The sequence below is a fragment of the Perca fluviatilis genome, chromosome 1 (assembly GCF_010015445.1).
Source record: "Perca fluviatilis chromosome 1, GENO_Pfluv_1.0, whole genome shotgun sequence".
NCBI lineage: Eukaryota > Metazoa > Chordata > Actinopteri > Perciformes > Percidae > Perca > Perca fluviatilis.
The window spans coordinates 33,213,902-33,234,381 of NC_053112.1; the positions used below are offsets into that span (position 1 = coordinate 33,213,902).

Here is a 20,480-nt window from a genome sequence, read left to right on the forward strand (position 1 = left end):
ATACGACAACACCTTAGATTTGGTAGTGATTAGGATTGCAAATAATGCTTATTCGAATCGCTAATTATTTTGCAGATTTAGTCTTGATTAATCGTTCTATAAATCAGTTTCTAACGTCAGAAAATAGAAAAGTCTTTCACAAGTTTCCAGAGCCAAAAGTGGAAGGAAGGAAGGAAAAAATTGAGCAAAGCAATATTAGTCAATTAATAGATTAGTGAATCTGCAGAAAATCAATCCATCAATTTTTGTGCTCGACTAACCATTTAAGTCAGTTATGACACAGATATATCATCCGGTTTCAGCTTCTCCAATGTGAGGATTTGCTGCTTTTCTACATTTTACATTATTATGAACTGAATATCTGTAGATGGGACAAAACAACGCATCTGAAGACTTCCCCTTGGACTTGAAAATTGTGATGGGCATTATTTTAATCATTTGATAGGGTAAACACATTTGGTGGAAACATTTTGGTCAGTACTGAAGTTCAGTACCCAACACTAATTATCACACACCACAGAACAACCCCTTAACAGTGGTGCAGTGCAGCCCTGCCAAGGTACTGAAGCAGTTTAATAGGAGGTTGCCCTCTGTGTGTGTGTGTGTGTGTGTGTGTGTGTGTGTGTGTGTGTGTGTCTCTCGTAGGGGAGTGTGTGAGCAGGCTGGGTAATCCCTGTAAAGACGTATAATCCCCAGGGAGAGCAAATATTACAACACGCTCTACTCAGTCACACAGAAAATCTGGTGGGGAGAATTTGGTACAATTGACTTTTTTGAAGGGCAGATAGAAAGATATAGAGAGAAACTAAGATTTGCCAGCAGTTGGATGCAGTGGATACCAGGTGGCTCTGAATGACAATTGAAAGAAAATTAGCATATTCAAATAGGGAAAATAAAAGTTTTTTAAAAGACAATGGCAGCTGATATGCAAAGCGCAGCTGGCCACAGAAACGAACTACATACCTTGGCTGTAGTGTTTGCAGCAGGATGAATGTGTGTGTACGTGAGAGTGAGTGAGTGTGTGTGTGTGTGTGTGTGTGTGTTTTTACGTTAACCAAATCCATGAGGAATTTCTGTCATTTCAAGCAACATTTTTGCAAACACCATAAAGCAATAAAGGCAACATTTCCAAAGACATTATGACACTGACACATACAGACACACACACAACTAAGAAAACCCACAAATGGAGAGACTCTTTTCGGCCTCTTTCGTCTATTTTTGAGGGCTAAAGAGAGCTGACGGTCCTATGCTTGTTCAAAGTCTCTGTGACTGTTTTGAGCCCCAGGTCCATTAGTGTCCTGCTGCTTCTCTAATCCTCATTCACATGTAATGGCTGACATTTCATCTTAATGTGTTAATTCATTAGCTGGGTGCTGAATGGAGAGTCTCAGTCCACAGAGACGGCTGTGAGCAGACACGCTAATGACTCCCCTCACTTTGCAAGAGTCATCGCAGAGCTAATGCCAAGTGACCTGGTTTACCTGCTGCAGGAAAATCCCCTGGTATACCACCGACAGCCTGCATGAGAAGTAGGGCTGGGTATTGTTTGAATATTTTGATACTAGTGCAGATACAGTAGCAGAAATATATTAAGAAATATAAACACGTTTTCTACAAAACCTTATTTTTTATTAAGCAAATAGGGCCATTTTTCTCAAATGTTGAATGTTGTCTAAACACAAGCAGCTGTTCATAAACTTTTCCTCAACAAAATAGTAAAACAAAATTTTTTAAATCAGGAACTATGTGATGAAAGAAGAAAACAAATTATACATCTGACAAGTCATTTAATTCCAGATTATCTTCCAATACTTTTCTTTTAACCTGTCCTGCCTTATCTTCCCATACTCAAACACATTTTAGCCAATACTTAAAAAGAAAATTCTCCTCCGAACTCTTATCATCACACATGGAAATTAATAGCCGATTAAAGATTACATAAGCTGATGAATCTGATCAAGCACTCAGTGTCCTATTAGTATTGACCGGTTTCGATAATCAGTGCTACTGACACATTTTTGGTCTGTACCAAAAACACTTCTTTGAGTATTGTTAGTCCAGTGCATCACTCATTCAATCAGGACCCCGGCCACAAAATGCTTTCTGCAAACACCCTACTCCACCACACCACCACCACCACCCAACAGCCACAGATGTGTGTGTCCTCCTCAGTGCGGGGGTAGGGGACAATTGAAGAAGGAGGGATCTGGCTCAAATCTAGGTCTTGAGGAACCTGCTACTTTTAACTACAGCTTCCTAATCTTTGCTCTGATGTTATAAGACATTAATCAACATTGCTTCTTTAAATATTTCAATCACCCATAGTTGCACACACATCCGTGCATACACAACTTGTATGGAGAGCATGTGTTCAAGGGGCAGTTGGAAGGTAAGGAGGGGGCTTCCTGTCATTTGAATTACCCTCTACATGTGGGGTCAATATGTGCAATGCTGAAGTGTGTGTGTGTTTGTGGGTGTGTGTGTAAGGGGTTGAGGAGGGGGCGGCTGTGGGAGCTACACCCCTCCCCAATACCCCCTCCTTTAAAAAGGCTGTATAAAGGAGGTGGGGGGAGAAGCACCTTTGTCACTTTGCTCTCAGACATAGAGACAATCACACTCACTAGACACACAAACACTTTGGACATAGAAATTCCTCAGGGACATACTTATTGTCCTGACAGAAGAGATCCTTCGGGGTACTGGACCGTCCCGTGGTGGGCCTTCTGGACTGAAACAGAGCAGGAGATAGATTACCACATTGAGCATCATCAGTGCAGCTCAAAGCCAGAAGGGCTCTCCAGACTTTTGGAAAATTAACAGTAACTAACCTCTTCAGAAACTAACTGCTGCACAGCCATGAGGGTTTTCAACCTGCTCTACCTGCTCCTGCTGCTCGTAGCCATTGTAGCATCAGTCTCCTCCGCACCAGTCTCCTCCGGCAGACCAGGTAAGCATCCCAAAACTTTTCACATCCAGATGTCACGATTGGTTGGGCAGGTGTCCGTTAGGATCGTTAATAGTCACTTAAAACCAAGTTTCTATGGTTTAAACACAGCCCGGCACTTCAACAGAGTTCTAAATCACAGGTTGAACTAGTTAGCTAGCTAAGTTACAGGCAACGTTAATGGTTGATATAATGTTAGGTAACAGTAACGTTATTTGTGTTTTTTGTTAGCAAACGCTAAGTTACAAAAACTAGCGTAACTAACGCTGGTGAAAACGACCTAAAGTTAGCTTAAACATATTTTTAATTAAAACTTACAAACAAAAAACACTAACAATTTATTACCTTATTGTTTTTTTTGGCTGCGGTAGCTAATGATTTAAGCGCGATAATACACCGTCAATCGTCGTGGCGGGAAGGATGTTAGCGTTAGCTAGCTAGCTAATGTAGTTAGGAACATGGAATCACTCACGCAGCTAACGCTATATTGTTATATGGCCCGTTCATGAGTTGGCATACACTGCGTAAATACGATAACAGAGAGATATACGGTTACCGTGAGCCTCCTAGTAAAAAAAACTACTTACGTTTTAGCAACCTATGGCAAAAGAGCAGTAAAACCAACTTCCCTGCAATTAACGTTACATGTACTAGCTATATACGAAATCAAATAGTTAGCTACTTCTCGACTGTAAGGCGATCGAATTAGCTAACTAAAATAGGCTAAAATCAGTTATTTAGAAATATATGTATATAAATGCAGATGCTTGCTACCTAAACCACTACAAATATGGTACACGATTAAATTACTTATCTAGGATTCATTTCCATTTATCTGGGGTGAAAACATGACATTTTCCCCACTCTTTCCAATTTCGCCAACATGGCCAGAATGCAGCACTAGCACAACTAGTGTCGTGTTTGTGTTTTAAATGATAAACTTAATATTCGTCTTTATAACTCCTTTTAAAACTACGAGCAACGTAAGATAAAAGTGTTGCCAAGTGGAAAAGCAGACATCATGCTGCTCTTGTCTCATGTAAGGCTTAACGTTACAGGTGCGCTTTTTGCGCAAGCTCGTTTGCGGCGGAGACCATTGACATATATATAAGGCGGAGACATACGGCCATTGAAACAGAGGCATTGGGTCGTCATTAGGTACATGTGATGTGATGATGGAGAGGAGAGGATGAAGAGGAAGGGACGGGAGCGGAGCGCCGCCGGGGATCGCACAGCGACCCCAGTGAGTCCCTTTGTCCCCGGCTGGAAGGCACTCCGGCGTGCTTTTGTTAATCACGGTGTTAAAACGCCATGCAAATACCCGAGCTTTATTAACATGACATGGAGTAGCAGTGCAAAGTGTAAAGAAGCCTACCTTCAGGCGTGGGGAGCGGTTTCTTTCAGAGGAGAGAGAGGGTGGGGGGAGGAAGAGGGAGTCATAAAGTCATCTGGCAGTTTATCTCTTCCTGGGCTTGGCTGGCAGTCTGTGAACCGCGGGAGTCAAAGTGGATTTATTAGGGACGTCCAAAAGTAATCATGTGTTAGGTCTGTGTGTCCCAGTTTATTAGAATGAGGTCGCCCTGCTTTTGGTAAATGGGCCCTAACAATAAAACCCATGAAAGCGGGGATACATAGGCTAGGGTCAACAGAGAATATATTAGGACATAATTAGTCTTTGGTAGTTTAAAACTTATACATACTTAAAAATTGTCGCTGTAGGAGGCATTGTTTTGTCGTTTCTGGTGATAAGAAGCTCGGGCTGAGTTAAACTCCTCCATCTGGGATTAATAAAGTCTGTCAGGTGATATGCAGGGGCCACATGTAGACATACATCTCACTTAAAAGGACTTTTACATCTAAAATGACATTTGAAAAGCAGTCACTTAAAACTATATGTATTGTATGCTACAAATGTATCTTTGTTATAAAACAATCAGCTCATCCAGTAATTTTATTCTGCATATTAAAATGAAACCTCTTTCTTTCAGATTTCCTAAGGAGAAAATACCACAGACACCACTACTGCCCCCACAGACGATGCATGCCTCTCCACTCCAGAGTACCCTTCCCCTAAGGTAAGACATTTGCACTCATACATGTGTTTCTGTGTAAAAAAAAAAAAATGAGGTTATGAGCCGAGCTGTGCGGTACATGGAACACAACAGGTTACAGAGCCAGCAGGTGGTAGTTAAGAAGGTGTGTGTGATTGGTGGCAGAGGTGTGTATTCACGCAGAACAGGAGTGCATGGGGAGAAAGGCTCAGGCATAAATCTCACTAACGATGAAGAGGAAGGCTTTACAGCCACGAGGAGTGTTTGGGCAAAGGGAGTTTCAGCTTTAAATTTTGGATTCCTGTACAAGCACTGTTACTTGTTGTTATCTTACTCTGAACTCCTTTTAGCAGGATACTAAATTATGTTTTTCCATTACAGGTTGAAGAATGAGGGTGACCTAAGGAGAGAAATGTGAATATGAAGCAACTGCAGTGTGTGGCCCAAACACCATGGATGGGTCTCAGTACAAAGACTGAGACTGTGAAGTGGAGGAGACACCATGCCAATGCCCTCCAAAAGACAGAAAGAAACAACAAAATATAAACCAAGCATTGTTTTGGCATCCTGGTGGCCACAGATCTTGGTCTTTCCAGTTGCAAGCGTCTTCCCTCTTCATCATCAAAAGCAAACGCTTTTGTACTGAACAAGAACAAGGGAAAAGGAGCTACAACATCAAGTATATTCAACGCTTGACTTAAAAGCTACGGACCAAAGAGCTGGAAACACCTTAGTGACTGCAGCTACGATGAACAGCATCCACAGTATTCCTACAAAGTGTTTATTATGCATGTATGCACTTGAAATGTTTATTGACTTACATTTTAAACTTTTTAATAAAAATATATTGATGTAGTGTTTTGTTTTTACTTCATAAGTTTGTGTATGCTAATATAACAATCGTCTAAAGAGTCCAAATAAATGTGGCAACTTTTAAGTATGATGGTCATTGTGAAATCCAGGTTTTAAGCCAGACTCCATTTCAAGTTGGGATACTTTTGGCAAGGACAGATTTTATTTTATTTTTAAAATAAATGTGTAACCCAAAAGCCTAAAATCAAACATGGCTCCTGATACCTGCCGTACTCCAGATAAATCGGGGATCTCAGGATGAGCCACATGGGAAAGTCGTAAATGTAGCGCTCCCTGTGGAGATACGAACGCCACAGCATAAAAGAAATCACAACGGGGAGCAAACACCAAGGGCTCAAAATGACGACCTCAATATTTCGTTAACGCAGATTCTCGTGTGACTGTTGAAACTTAACACAGAAAAGGTGAGGTGGTAAAAGACATTCACACCGGCTAATGTTGACGCTGCAGTGTCTCTATTGTTCAGGCTCTTCCTTTTAGCTCTTACAGTACGTTATACAAAATAAACACAAACCTGCAGTCACATACTTGGGTTTCACTGAAGTATTGTGTCAACTGTCACTCCTGAAAAGGCTTAAACAGAAATTAGATAAAGAAAAAGGTGTGTATTACATATTTATTGGTATGTGGTCACAAATACACGAACTCGATGATAGAACAGATTCATTTAACTGCTCCCAAATAAAGCATTTACCCATTCAGACAGATAAAATAGCACGTACGGACGTTTACAGCTTTACACAATCTCTTTTTTTAGTTTGACCCTGATAACCTCTGCCTCCTGTATCTCCTACCCTTTGAGCTCCTCCTTAGTGCCGATAATCTCTAAAACAATTTCCTCTGTTTCTCTCACAGTAACACAAGCGGCACCATAAATGGGTCACCGGGGCTCTTAACACTGATAAAAAACCCTCATCTCTGATCTGTGACCCATGACTCCTCACTTCCTCCTCCCACTTCGCTTCTTTTACTGTCCTCCACTTACAGCTCCCCTCCTCCTGCGTTATCTGTCCATCTCAGGTGCCTTGTGGGAGAAGCGCTCCCATCTTAAGTCTGTGCGCACAGGTGCTAGTGTGCACAGGGATTGCCTTAGTCTTTTTATCCAGTGTTCCTTCTAGCTCCAGTCCTCTCTTTCATACCCACAGATCCCCCTCTCTCCTTTGTGTTAAGAGAGCCGAGTGAATCATCAGGCTCTGGTTCACAGGGAGGGAGGAGGAGGAGGAGGCCGGACTGTGGTCAGTGCTGAGCAGTGAGGTTGAGCAGCCTCTTGCTCAGTAAGGTGTTGTGCTGTTTCAGGTACTCTATCAGGTCAGCCTGCTTCTCCACCACCTCCTCCAGACTGGAGCCCTCTCTGTGAAACACATAATGGCACATACAGTAAGCCCCTTTTCACATGTGGAATCTGTAACATCACTGGCTTCATCTGTTCTGTTTTCGGCTGTCAATATTCTATATTGTTCTTATTGTCCACCCATCCCATAAAAAGACTAAAACCTAGTATGGCTTGTCCAAAGCCTGATATTGCTTTTTCTTCTGTGCCATAGAGCTCCATTAAAAACTCTTAAAAACACATAAATGAGATACTAGGGCTGTGTACCGAATTCTAAACTTTTTAGGCACCGACCAAATTGCCACTAAAGCACTGAGTATCGAAAAATGCTTCGTCATTCAATACCCAATTTCAATACCTAAGGAGTAAATCTCATCAGCGTCAGTGAGCCAATAAGCATGCAGCATGCTTCTAATAATGTGTGCGATTGGCTGTCTAAAGTTACACGTCGTAGAGGCATGCAGGAAAAACTCGTTGAAATAAATAAAAAGATTTGTGCCGTAATGTTGTAGTTTCTTTTTGTTTTATAAAATTGGTATCGTAAAAAGTATCGTTTAGGAACCGGTATCGAAGTCATGGTACTGGTATTGCATATGTTTTGAATGATGTCCAGCACTATGAGCTACACTGTTGCACTGGGTGACATGTTCCTTTATTACCATGAACTGGTGCACTGTATGGCCACTTTATTTGGAGTCAATCCCAAACACACCGTACTACTGTTGTAAATATTGAGTAGTATAACAAATCAGTGGATGAATATAGTCCCCAACAAATACACAGTTTACGGTTAAATTAATGTTTGAGGAAATCAGTAAGTCCTTCTTTTAAAACACATACAGTACAGGCCAAAAGTTTGGACACACCTTCTCATTCAATGTGTTTCTTTATTTTCATGACCATTTACATTGTAGATTCTCACTGAAGGCATCAAAACTATGAATGAACACATATGGAATTATGTACTTAACAAAAAAGTGTGAAATAACTGAAAACATGTCTTATATTTTAGATTCTTCAAAGTAGCCACCCTTTGCTTTTTTGATAGCGCTGCAAACCCTTGGTGTTCTCTCAATAAGCTTCATGAGGTAGTCACCTGAAATGGTTTTACCTTCACAGGTGTGCTTTGACAGGGTTAATTAGTGGAATTTTGTCCCTTATTAATAAAAAAGCAAAGGGTGGCTACTTTGAAGAATCTAAAATATAAGACATGTTTTCAGTTATTTCACACTTTTTTGTTAAGTACATAATTCCATATGTGTTCATTCATAGTTTTGATGCCTTCAGTGAGAATCTACAATGTAAATAGTCATGAAAATAAAAAGGAAACGCATTGAATGAGAAGGTGTGTCCAAACGTTTGGCCTGTACTGTATGCATCTTCAGTATGAAAAAAATGGGCTTGTGGCCACATACAGGCTAGAGAAGTGAAAAATGGAGTAAAGCATTGTTGTTGTGGTCTTTTCAAGGGATTTGTTCAACAAAACCAAAAATATAGAACGTGGCCAGTGAGATGGAAAATAATGATATGAAGGAAAAAAAGTGGTCTCCGTTTTCTGAACAGGCTGCAACAGTAAAGGATTTTAAAATGGATTTTATTTAGCAGCTGAAGAACACCAGGGACTAAAAAAGAACAAAAATTCTACGTTTGGACTTACTCCTATTTGCTGATATGCTGTATGAATAAAACCTTTAGCTAGATGTTGGCACAGCTCAAGGCTGGGAATTTAAGGAGGGAGACTGATGGGCTGTATGATTGCTGTAATTTTCCAAGGATTTTATGAATGACTGAACCAACATTTTTTAGATGGATTCAACATGAAAAGAAAATCCTTATCAACTTAAAAGATTGCAGTTTGCAGTTTGGAGAGGCAACTCGGAAACTCAAGCATGAGAGCGACACATAAAACTTGCTAGCACTTTTACATAACATGTCATGAAAGTAAAGGACAATAGGCATTGTTTGAGGGACAAAATGTATGTACCTGAAGCCGGTCTCCGTCGGCAGGCTCGTGATACTGTAGGTGTGTGAATGCTCTTCTTGGCTCACATCTGGTGCAGCTCGCTCCCTGTTGAACCGCATCACCTGGACTAAACCCACAACCAAGACATATTCAATTACTTCAAACCAGTGTTTTATCTCGTCAGCTGCACATATAGACACACAGACATTATCGGGCAGTGAGAGCTGCCCTAAAAACATTAATCACTCAGGTGAGAAACTGCACACATTTGTTTTTTTTTACTGTTTTCCATCCCTCTCCCTCTCCTAAAACACACAGGCTGTTATATCCTGCACTTAGTCCTTATGGGCTGCCGTTTCCTGCACTCAAACCTCTAATTCTCACACCCTAAACATACACCTTTACACAGAGGCGGGGTTAGCAGCAAGGTGTGGGTGTGGAGCATCCAGCAGCTGCAAGAGCCAAAAATATGGGAGATGTTGGTGCTGTTTGAATTAAGATAAGGCCGTGGTGTGTGTTTGGTTGCAGGGCAAGTGTGTGAGGATGGACAGAGGGAGGAGCTGCCTGAGTATTGATAAGACTTGAGTGTCATTAGCCAGAGGAAATTGTCAGGGAGGCTCTAAAGAGCGCTATCTTTACTTTGCTACAGTGCAGCATCTCAGCATCCACACTCACATACAATCTAAAGAAATACTGCACATTCCTGCATAATGAGGCCCTAAATCTGTGTGTGTGTGTGTGTGTGTGTGTGTGTGTGTGTGTGTGTGTGTGTGTGTGTGTGTGTGTGTGTGTGTGTGTGTGTGTGTGTGTGTGTGTGTGTGTGTGTGTGTGTGTGTGTGTGTGTGTAAATACAGCAATAGTAAGCAGGTATGTGTGTGAGAGAGAGACAATCCAGAAAGGCAGAGAAATGAAGAAGTTTGTTTCAGAAATTACAAAGCAGGAACACAAACCGCTGTTGTCAAATAAATACCAACAGGGTAAAATGTGGCCCAGTCTTTAAAAACAAACTTGACAAATGTTTGCATGTACAAACATTACTTACAATAACCAGGTTAAGGTAACACTTTGATTAAACTATTTATATTCACAGCGACCTGTTTAATAGAAACTTGTTTAAAAATCATGAATTTTCAATTACGCATTTACAACGGATGATAACAGACTTACTTTGACTATGCAACAGCGTTGACTACGGTGCTGTTCCTCCATTGCTTTGCATGCATTTCACCCTGTGAACTTTGTAGCTTTTGAACACAATAGAAAACAACCAAAATAGAAACAAAAACCCATGAAGGAAGAAGTGTCAACCATTTTTCTTTGTGGTACTGGTTGATATCACAGAAACAAAGTCATATCTTATTAATCTCGTTTGATTTGGGGGAAAGGTTTTAAAAGGTGCTGTGGGATATTCCTTAAATATCAATGCATTTTTAAGGATTCTTATTCCTACCCCGGATAAGTGCGCACACAGAAAAGGGTGAAGGGTTATTAGAATGATGGCAGTCAAGATATTCAGCCGGTCCCTCAGGTCTGTGGAATTCAGTGTAAAACAGCTGGGCTAAAAGCAGATAGAGATACCAGCATGGATTGATGGATGGACGGATGGAGGGAGGGAGCAGTGTAAAGGAAGTGACACATTTGACACGTCCCTGTTAGAGACTCACACACTCCCACGGCCGGACAGACAGTGCTCAGACTCGGTCTCTACTCCGATCAATCACCCATTAAGAAGTGGACATTTCCAGGTGCTAACAGTGGAGCTGCAGAGGTGCTAACAGCTAATGGTACCACATATAGTGCTCACACTCTGCACTGTCCGGATCAAAAAACAAAGAACGGGAAGGAAATGGATCTCAACCACCACGGAGCCTGACTACAGTGACACACGATGAAGGAGAAGAGCCGTGTGAACAACTTTAAGTTGCAACACGGCACATTAAAAAAAAAGGAGTTCAACGAAACATGCAAGCCTACAGTCTGCTGGAAAAGAAATCCTGCTCATGAATCGGTGTCACGTGCAGGAGCTGTCGATGTTGGAAAAGGTTCAAAGACTTCAAGGAGGAATCGGAGGAGATGCTCAAGCTTTCTTTTGACTTATCAGCAATGTTCAACAATAAGCAACGCACATTTAGTGTCCAAGCATCCGAGTATGGATACTGCACTGAGAAACTCCCATATAACTAAGTTGTCCACAGTTACAGTTTGCTAGTTTTAAAGGATGCATACAGCTTGTAAATGTACTGTAATGTTGGACTGGCATTTAAAACTTAAAAAACTAAAATTTAAACTGCAGAAAATGACAAGGGACACTGTTGTGGCTGTTGGTTAACAAACAGGTCTGCCTGTATATAACTAGAACAGGATTGAGATGAGATAATACCTAAGAAAATAAGTAAAAATGATAGGTTTTGTTGAGATGAACTCGAGTTTAATGGTGCGTTTTTTTTGTCCACCGAAGTCGATCTACGAGTCGTTTTCCGGAGTTACGACCCGGAAGTTGCAAAAAGAACGCCCCCGAAGTCGTATTTACGACTCGTCAAGTCGTCTGAACTCAGAAGACCCTGAGCTCACTTTCAAAGATGGCTACGTCGTGCATCACACGTAGTAAACATTGTGGTTTTCTACAATTTTAAGCACTTTTGTCTTTGTTGTAACCAAATGAAGAAGTCCTACACATAGCACTGTATACTGCTACCTATAGGCATGTTGCTACAGTCTTATTAGGAGTTAAATACCGCCTAATTAGTTATTTTGTAGCTTGTGCAGCTGAAATTGGCTAGAGACGCTCGGTTGCTATATGACAACAACGGCTTTAAGCCGAGTCTTGAGCAGAAAGCAGAGCAGTAGCCTAACGTTAACGTTAATCAAAACGTAATTTTCATGTATCAAACTGTGAAATATATGTGTGTAATATGTCAATAACTGGGTGAATAGAATCGTAAATGTTACTAAAAATGTTACAAAAATCCATCTTTTCTCCGACTCGTAGTATTGTGTGACAAAAAGAATGCAACAACCCGCGGTTATTCGTTTTTCGACACTGATGTGACGTCACGCTCGAGCTACTAGTCGCGATTACAAGACAAAAAGAACGCACCATAACTTTGTACAACGTTTTTGTATACTTTAGTGAATATCATTAACAGGACATAATGCTTTGATAATTATAGGGTTATTTACTTTGCCCACTCTTTGTATGGACTTTCAGTAATGGAACAGGTGTTAACAGTAACACCCAGGTATTTATGAGCAAAAACATGTTTGAAATGTACGATGAACATCGTCATTTGGTACAGAGGGGTTTGTGTGTGATAGGGGTATACTGTCGAAGAGTGTGTGTGCTAACCCTGTGCCCTGCAGTGCTTACACCAAGTTCTGGCGAGGCAGAGGAGAGAGATGTATTCTAAGTTAAGCCTTTGAAGGCCAAGACATGGCTTTGATGTGTGCATGGGGGCCTATAGAGGAGAGTGTATTCATGTTAAAATGAGAGAGGCAGAAACATACAGCAAACCTCAAAGACGTGCACACACACACACACACACACACACACACACACACACACACACACACACACACACACACACACACACACACACACACACACACACACACACACACACACACACACACACACACACACACACACACAGAGCACGCACTTCAAAGAGAAGTTGAACGAGGCTTCCTGTATGGACTTCATAGCTGCAGGCATTACATCTCTCCTTCTGTGCCTCCTCTAAAAAGAGTTCTTCTTTCCTCCTCATGAACTCTCTGATGTCACCTTGACTGCATCAGTCTGCTGTGCTTGTTTTTGTGCTCTAAAAAAGTTTTGCGCTGCGAGGCGTCGCTCTGTTTGCATCGTGCCTGACTGCACTGATCTGAGCAGGAATGTGGTGGGCGAACACAGATACCCCCCCTCACACACTGGATCAGCCTCACTGTAAACACAGGGACAATGTGTGTGTGTTGGTGTGTGTGTCCCTGTATCTGGGTGGAGTGGGTCGAGGGCTACCCTTTGGCTAGGCTAAATCCTAATGCCTCTTATCTTCTCTCCTTGCCTCTCTGGTATCTCGAGCCTCTATCTGAGCCCTTCAGCTGCCAAACACACCTTTAATATGGATTTCCTTTCATTACAGATTCTTCAATATCCTCTGATACAGCATCTTTAATAGCAGTCTTCCTTTGGTGAGAGGAAGGCCAGTGTATTGGACTCCAGGAAACATTCTGGGGAATATCTAAAAATGTATTGTTTATTGTCTATAACTGTAAAAATATATACCAGATTACAAATAACAGATTGGTATAATTTAAATAACACACTTAAGCAGATTTATCCCAGACTTGAATACTAATGGCGGAAGGGGGGATCTCTGGAATAGAAAATGCTTTGATAGCAGGGACAATTATTAAACGCAAACTACATTAGGGTTTAACTTGGTGTTACCAAAAAAAAAAAAAAAAAAGTATCTACAAACTTTGCCTGAATAAAATCCAGCCTAAATTATAACTTACTTTTTATTAGAGATGTTCCGCGATACTGCCTAAAACGCTGGTATCGGTAAGTACTGGAGTTAATGCACCGATCCGATACCACGTAATAAAGCCCTAAAGAAAATCTACGTTAAAGTAGTTTATTTATGTTCTTTTTCCGTTATAACTGACTGTCAAACTGGATAATAAAAGAAAGTTCTGCGGCATTCATGGTTTGTGTTTGTTCATGTTTCACAAAGAGTTTAACCTGAGCCAGACCAACAACAAAGATAGAAATATCTTATGTAAAATACAGTTGTTAAAACATAATAAAATATATGACACACTGGTATCAGATCGGTACTCGGTATCGGGCAATACGCAAGTTCAGGTATCAGAGTCGGGAAGCAAAAAATGGTATCGGGCCATCTCTACTTTTTTATGACAGTTTTCAAAAGTAGGTGGTACAGACACATTTAGGTTTGATACCCAGCACTGTACTTGTTGTCTGTACTTTTATTGGATGTCTGTATTGTATTTCAATGTTCAGGAAGACTAGAGTCACACACTGGTGCTTGTAATGGGGATCTGTAAATAACCAATGAACTACGTCATTCGCCAATGACCAAAAACGATATATGATCGTTGGAGAGTACCAGCGACAGGCACATGTTGTGCTGGACTCAGTTTTAGCCATGTGGTTAAAGTTATGAATTAAAAGAAAACTACTTGGTTAGATGTAGGAAAAGATTGTGGTTTGGGTTAAAATAAGTATGTGTGATTATACCTTACCTAAGTATGTGACAGAAGTTAAGTATGTGGTATAAGTTAACTTAAATACGTAAATTAAAATACGTCAAGGTTGACTTTTGATATCGGACAAGGATGACAAGGACAGCAACTACACAAAAATGTTCTATAGGTCACATTTCATAATAAGTCAACTAAAATCATTATTAAGTTATTAGAGGCCCAATGCAGAATTCAAACATACAGTGGTGCTCCTAAGTTTATGAACCCATGCTAAAGTTGACTAAAAAGAGGAATAAAAAAAAAAAATCTTTTGGAAATTGATCTTAATGCCTTAATTAAAAAAATTGGAAAAATCCAACCTTTAAGGACACCAATTTTCTTTATGAATGAATAAGGTATCGTAAATAAATAAATGTTCTTCCTTAAAATACAGGGGTCATAAGTAAGTACACCCCTATGTTAAATTCCCATAGAGGCAGGCAGATTTTTATTTTGAAAGGCCAGTTATTTCATGGATCCAGGATACTATGCATCCTGATAAAGTTCCCTTGGCCTTTGGAATTAAAATAGCCCCACATCATCACATACCCTTCACCATACCTAGAGACTGGCATGGGGTACTTTCCATAAGATCATCTCTCAATGCAAATCAAACCAGCTATTAGGCTAACTGAAATAAAACCATGCCAATTACTCGGTATGGTATGCCCCCTGTATTTTTAGAAAATTAGAACAAAACATGAAATCAAGCAGAGTCAAATCAGGGGATGTTTTGTGAAACTTCTCATTTGGCCGATCCTAATAGATGCTGACCAACTCGTCAGCATGTGAGCAAGTATGAGAAGAGAGCATGTTGGGATAATTATTAATGTCACTACCAGTCAGCCGTTTAGTATGAAGTACAGTATGTCATGATACTTTCCAGTGTTTCTATGTCGTTGTTTTTTGTGGCAGTCTAAGTTCAGAATTCAGACATATGAGAGCCAGCTGCAAAACAGCACTTCATTCACAAGGTAAGTGTGGATTTGTTAAATCAGTTAGTCATACATTTTTACACATTAAATCATCATTATGGCAGTCATTTGTCATTTAATTCAAAACTTTGGACCGCACAAAGCCTTCAAAGGAAATAATAAATGCACAAAAAAAACCTTAATAGCATTCAGCATATACTCTCAAATGCTGTGACTTTTTCAAAGCAAATTAAGTAATGTTTTACAGTATGGGCAGTATGTTCTGTTGTGTTGCAAAGTGATTGAATTCCCCTGGTAAGTTTTTGCAGCTTAAGGCCATGTCAAGTGACAACACACACGGGAGTCAGGTGGAGTTAACCAATTTGTTCCTGACCTCAAGGGCACATATAAAAAGACAATAGGTAGATAGATAGATAGGTACATGCATCATCCAACACAGCAACACACACAACAGTTTGCATGGTGTTTGTATCAGAAGCAAAACATCAGCAGATCAGCAGAAAGAGAGGGAGGGAGGGAAGGAGGGAGGGAGGGAGAGAGGGAGGACAGAGAGCTGAATGGTTGATTGTCATGCTGTCGAGTCTGAAAAGGGCAGGGCAGGTATTGTGATGCGAATGTGCTCAGATAGAGGGTGGGGGTGTGTGTGTGTGTGTGTGTGTGTGTGTGTAATGTAATCTACAGGGTGTGTCTCTCCATACACCACTCCTGATATTACTACAACCCTCCACAGGAAAATGATGCTGCGTTGGTCTCTGCAACCCTGGAATAAAAACCCACTCTGCACATAAACTATTAAATGTGATCTCATCGGAGGAAAGTCTCATAATATCATAATTCAGTGAAATTAGTGAAGTCTGGGGATGTGATAGGAAAAAGGAAATTCCCAAAGAGAAAATTGTATCTTAGCTTTTTCCATAACTCCTCCATTAGCCTAAGTTAACTGCCAGGTTGCCTTTTAGAAAGTAGAATATTTAGGAATTGGACAAAAAAGTGTAATTTGAGAAAGCTGTTAAGACATTTTGTGGCTATTCAGGGTATTTATAGTGCTGCTGATTTTACATGTTGTATATTGCTACTTAGTTACTGAACATTAGCTCAGGTATCATGTTTTTTACTAGTTTATTATTTTCTTGTTCTTTCTTTCCATAGTGTTGTGTTTATAATGCACTGTTTCATTCTGGCCACTTACAAGACACTTACACTGCACAGTAAAATGACATTTAAAATTAAGTGAATTGAACTGGAAGTAAATAAAGTGACAGTTATTTAAGTTAAGTTAGTTTAAAACGCAAAGAGTTATTGTTCACTGTACACTGTATATGTTTTTTTTGGGAGGGCGCGCGCATGTGTGCGAGTGCGTGCATGCATACACTGAAAGTGTGATATCCTAGTCAATCACATATCTGCAACCCCAGAGTGAAATATTAGAATATCTTAACTGAGATCAGTTTACCTGTGTAATAGAGCAGGCAAGGCAATGCCACCAAGAACTCCAACCCCAGAACACCGAGCAGCATGTAGGTTTGGACAGTCGGTGATAATTGTACAGCCAAAACAACCAGAAGCAGAACATTTCCTGCACACAAACATACAGAAATACAAACACACACACTCTTTGTTTAGCATTACTGCCATCTTGTGGAGAAAACTGACCTCTACATGTGCAGTAAATGGATTCATAGTTCCCTGAAAAAAATGTGTGCAGCCGTACCTGCAGAGTATACCATGAGCGGCAGGTGCTTCAGTCGCTGCGTCTGTCTGTAGAATCGCAGGTATCCTCTGCTCCTGGCCTGGCTGTGGTGGTGCTGCACACACCCAGTGAACAACAGCACCAGCAACCATAAACACACCTTCCCAAACACGATGACACTGTCGCCTCGCACGTTACCCAGAATACTCGCACACACCTCCTTTTGGTCTAATTCCAACACACACAGCACTGCCAAACACATTGACAACACCACGTACACGACCTGAAACAAAGAGGAGGGCACTGCAAGTGAGACAGATGTACGGAGCAGGAAACGTTAGCACAGACCAGCACATACTATGAATATCATTACACGTAGGAAACAAAAAGGTCACTTTGAGTATCCAGGTTAAGAGGGCAGATTAGAAAAATGCCTTTACAGAATTAGTCAGATTACTCTCGAAAAGTGATCTAAAAAATTGTATCCAAAACCTATTCTGTTTACAATTATATAATCCAAAGAAAAGCAGCAAAACAGAGAAGCAAGCAAGCAAATGTTTGCCATTTTTGCTTGGAAATTACTCCGAAATTACACTGTCGAATAATCAATTTGTTATGGTTTCAGTTTTAAATATTTATAAAGTGGTAAAAATATCACAATAAAAATAGTAGCACGATATCAAAATAAAAATGTTTTTATTGTCAGGTTCCTGCTGATAATAGGGACTAATCTCATCACTACAGTGAATGTAAACACAATGCCTGTGTTAATGTGTGCACATCATACATGCAGCAGAGACAGCAGGCCAGCATGGCAGGGCGTCGGTACAGTCTGAAACTCTCTCCTGATGGCCGAGTGGAGGGCGTCAGCAGAAATCAGAGGTCCATCCACCAAAGAGTCCTCCTCCGTGCTTCGTGATATGTCTACTGAGGAGCCTGCCGGCTAAAACACACACCATATTATTAAACAGTAGGCCTGTGATTTGACTGATATTTATATGTAATTTCCTACGGCTAAACTATATATACACTGTATTCCGTATATGCTATGTCCCTTTAACCACCATTGAATTGCCATATCTTATTTATGCACACTGATCTAAGGTAACATGCTGTACATAACTTTCTAATGTTCCACCTGATTTATTTGTGATTTGTACTGTATGAATTTTTCTTTTTAATTGCATCCATTTTCCTACCTACTTGTCTGTTTCTAGTGTTGTTTTAATACCAAATTTGAGGAGAGAGGAGTGAAAATATTCACATTAAAGAAGCTGGAATCAAAGAATTTTGAACTTTACTTAAAGCGATGACTCGACTATCAAAGTAGTTGGCGATTAATTTAACAGTTGACAACTAATCGTTTCCCCGTTGCAGCTCTATTATTAATAAATACACTATGATGTATTATTAAAGGTTAAGAAAAGTAGAGCAATATATAAAGAAATTAAAATGAGCTCCACCTTTACGAGCTGCAATATTAAAGTGATGTACCCATTAATGCATTAATAACGATCATATACATTATTCTGAAATGTAAAACAAGTAATTTTACTTCTGGTACTTATTTGAATGGTAATACTTTTGTAAATTTTGAATACATGACTTTTACTTGTAAAAGAGTATTTCTACACTGTGGTATTGCTACTTGCACCACTTTTATATTGTGTCTCAGTGCTTATTAAAGACCAAAGCATATTTGTTTGTACTCATGTGAGGTTTTCTTATCTTCTTTCAGTAATGACTAATTCCCCGTTAAATAAATAACAGAAATTAACATTAACAACGACTTGACTAAAAAAGATTCGCACCACCGTTATTCAGTTAATGGACTAAAAGGAGCAATAATAACTGCTGGTGAGTTTAAATTAAATATCTGTGTTAGTCATGGTGTTTATGCCTGAAAGCGAAATAATCTAAAAATCTGCACCACAACAATCTTATTTAAACATTCGCACTGAAAACAGGAAAGAGCTGAGAAACCACGAGATAAAAGATCACCAGTGTAAGCTTTACAGCGTGTTAGAGCTGCTTAGAGTTAACGTCTGGCTAATTTGGTCAATTATAAAAGATAACTGTTGCTACACCACAGAAATACAGTCGTATATCCTGCTGTTTTTAGCTCACTGGCTAGCTAGCTAACAGGCTAACTACCACCAGTATTTACTGCTCTTTACCGAACAAGCCAACCGCTGACATCGCAACCAGCTACCGTTAAAGGGCATGTACATACTGCATAAAGAGAGGGTCCCTTTGAGTCCATTTTGTTTTGATGTTCGACGTTTAAAAAAGAAATGACAAATCAACAACAAACAACCAGTATAAAAGGGGGCGGCCAGGCACACTTCCGGTGTTCTGACGGAACACCATACCCATCAGAATGGGATACCTTCGGTTAAAGCGCATGCGCAGCAGTGAAATTTGTGGAATTGCGCATGCGTTAAATTTAAACCATCATTTCAGCATACCTAAGATTACAAGCGGTAAGTGTTGGTGTATTATATCGCATATTATATACACATTACCTAATTGCATGCCTTGTACAATCACAAGAAATGTTGACAGACATTTTTAATATATTATTTTTAGCAAGTGGAGTCGTAAAGTCGCGTAATGTCGTGTTAAAACGTTAAATCTGGTGTATTATATACACATTACCTAATTGCATGCCTTGTACAATCACAAGAAATGTTGACAGACGTTTTAAATATATTATTTTTAGCAAGTGGAGTCGTAAAGTCGTGTAATGTCGTGTTAAAACGTTAAATCTGGTGTTAACTCGAGGTTCTAGCGTTTGGCGCCATGTAATGTTTGACTTTTAAATGATTAATGCTTATTTTTCTGGGTACGCTGGTAAGTGTGAAAACTAACAAAAAAGGACCCCAATACTTCATTTTCTATGAAGCAAGACCTATCGAAACAGGGGTTATCAAAACAGCATACCCCTGTAGAAACTGTATTTTTATTAAACCAGGGGTTATCAAAACAGCATACCCCTTTATAAACTGTATTTTTATTAAACAATGGGCTATCAAAACAGCATACCCCTTTATAGACTGTATTTTTATTAAACAATGGGTTATCAAAACAGCATACCCCTTTATAAACTGTATTTTTATTAAACCAGGGGTTATCAAAACAGCATACCCTTCACAAACACCGGTATGCTGTTTTGACAAAGTAGGCCAAATTGACAGACCCCGCTATAAAACTAAACTTCCGGTATGCTATTCTGACAAAGTATGCTACATCGACAGAACACCGGTCCCCTTATTGTATGGTTCCCTTCTCTGTTAAACATTGGTTCCTAGCACAAATACAGATCACCAATTTGGGTCCTGCTTAATTAGCTGATCCTTAAGGCCCTCTGTCCAGACCCTCATTACCCCACATGCTACATGTTCTTAAATTAATCAGGAGCCAGGTAGT

The 20,480-nt window shown here is 40.0% G+C and overlaps 2 protein-coding genes across 3 annotated transcripts; one reads left to right on the forward strand and one right to left on the reverse strand.

Moving 5' to 3' along the window:
- The first annotated feature begins 2,270 nt into the window (after window positions 1-2,270).
- Window positions 2,271-5,854, forward strand: apela (apelin receptor early endogenous ligand). Its single transcript, XM_039799697.1, has 4 exons — window positions 2,271-3,089; window positions 4,129-4,190; window positions 4,936-5,022; window positions 5,380-5,854. Exons 1-3 carry the CDS (start codon window positions 2,860-2,862, stop codon window positions 5,019-5,021), a joined length of 378 nt encoding a protein of 125 aa, XP_039655631.1. The 5' UTR covers window positions 2,271-2,859; the 3' UTR covers window position 5,022; window positions 5,380-5,854.
- A 615-nt stretch (window positions 5,855-6,469) lies between these two features.
- Window positions 6,470-19,422, reverse strand: tmem192 (transmembrane protein 192). 2 transcript variants are annotated; one of them, XM_039786368.1, is made up of 6 exons: window positions 19,285-19,422; window positions 17,839-17,994; window positions 17,073-17,334; window positions 16,815-16,937; window positions 9,186-9,291; window positions 6,470-7,222 (listed from the first exon to the last, which is right to left on the reverse strand). In XM_039786368.1, the coding sequence occupies exons 1-6, from the start codon at window positions 19,312-19,314 to the stop codon at window positions 7,108-7,110; spliced, it is 792 nt and encodes a 263-aa protein (XP_039642302.1). In that variant the 5' UTR covers window positions 19,315-19,422; the 3' UTR covers window positions 6,470-7,107. The 2 variants fall into 2 exon arrangements, with proteins under 2 accessions (XP_039642302.1, XP_039642228.1); XM_039786294.1 differs by having other exon boundaries at window positions 19,229-19,422.
- Between the last annotated feature and the right edge of the window lie 1,058 nt (window positions 19,423-20,480).

Coding starts and splice junctions, on each gene's coding strand:
- apela (XM_039799697.1), top strand. CDS start 2,860: ATGAGGGTTTTCAACCTGCTCTACCTGCTCCTGCTGCTCGTAGCCATT. Junction 3,090..4,128: donor AACAGAGTTCTAAATCACAG/GTTGAACTAGTT, acceptor GTGATGATGGAG/AGGAGAGGATGAAGAGGAAG. Junction 4,191..4,935: donor GGGATCGCACAGCGACCCCA/GTGAGTCCCTTT, acceptor TCTTTCTTTCAG/ATTTCCTAAGGAGAAAATAC.
- tmem192 (XM_039786294.1), bottom strand. CDS start 19,282: ATGTACATGCCCTTTAACGGTAGCTGGTTGCGATGTCAGCGGTTGGCT. Junction 17,995..19,228: donor GTCAGCGGTTGGCTTGTTCG/GTAAAGAGCAGT, acceptor TGTGTGTTTTAG/CCGGCAGGCTCCTCAGTAGA. Junction 7,223..9,185: donor CCGACGGAGACCGGCTTCAG/GTACATACATTT, acceptor TGTGTTTCACAG/AGAGGGCTCCAGTCTGGAGG.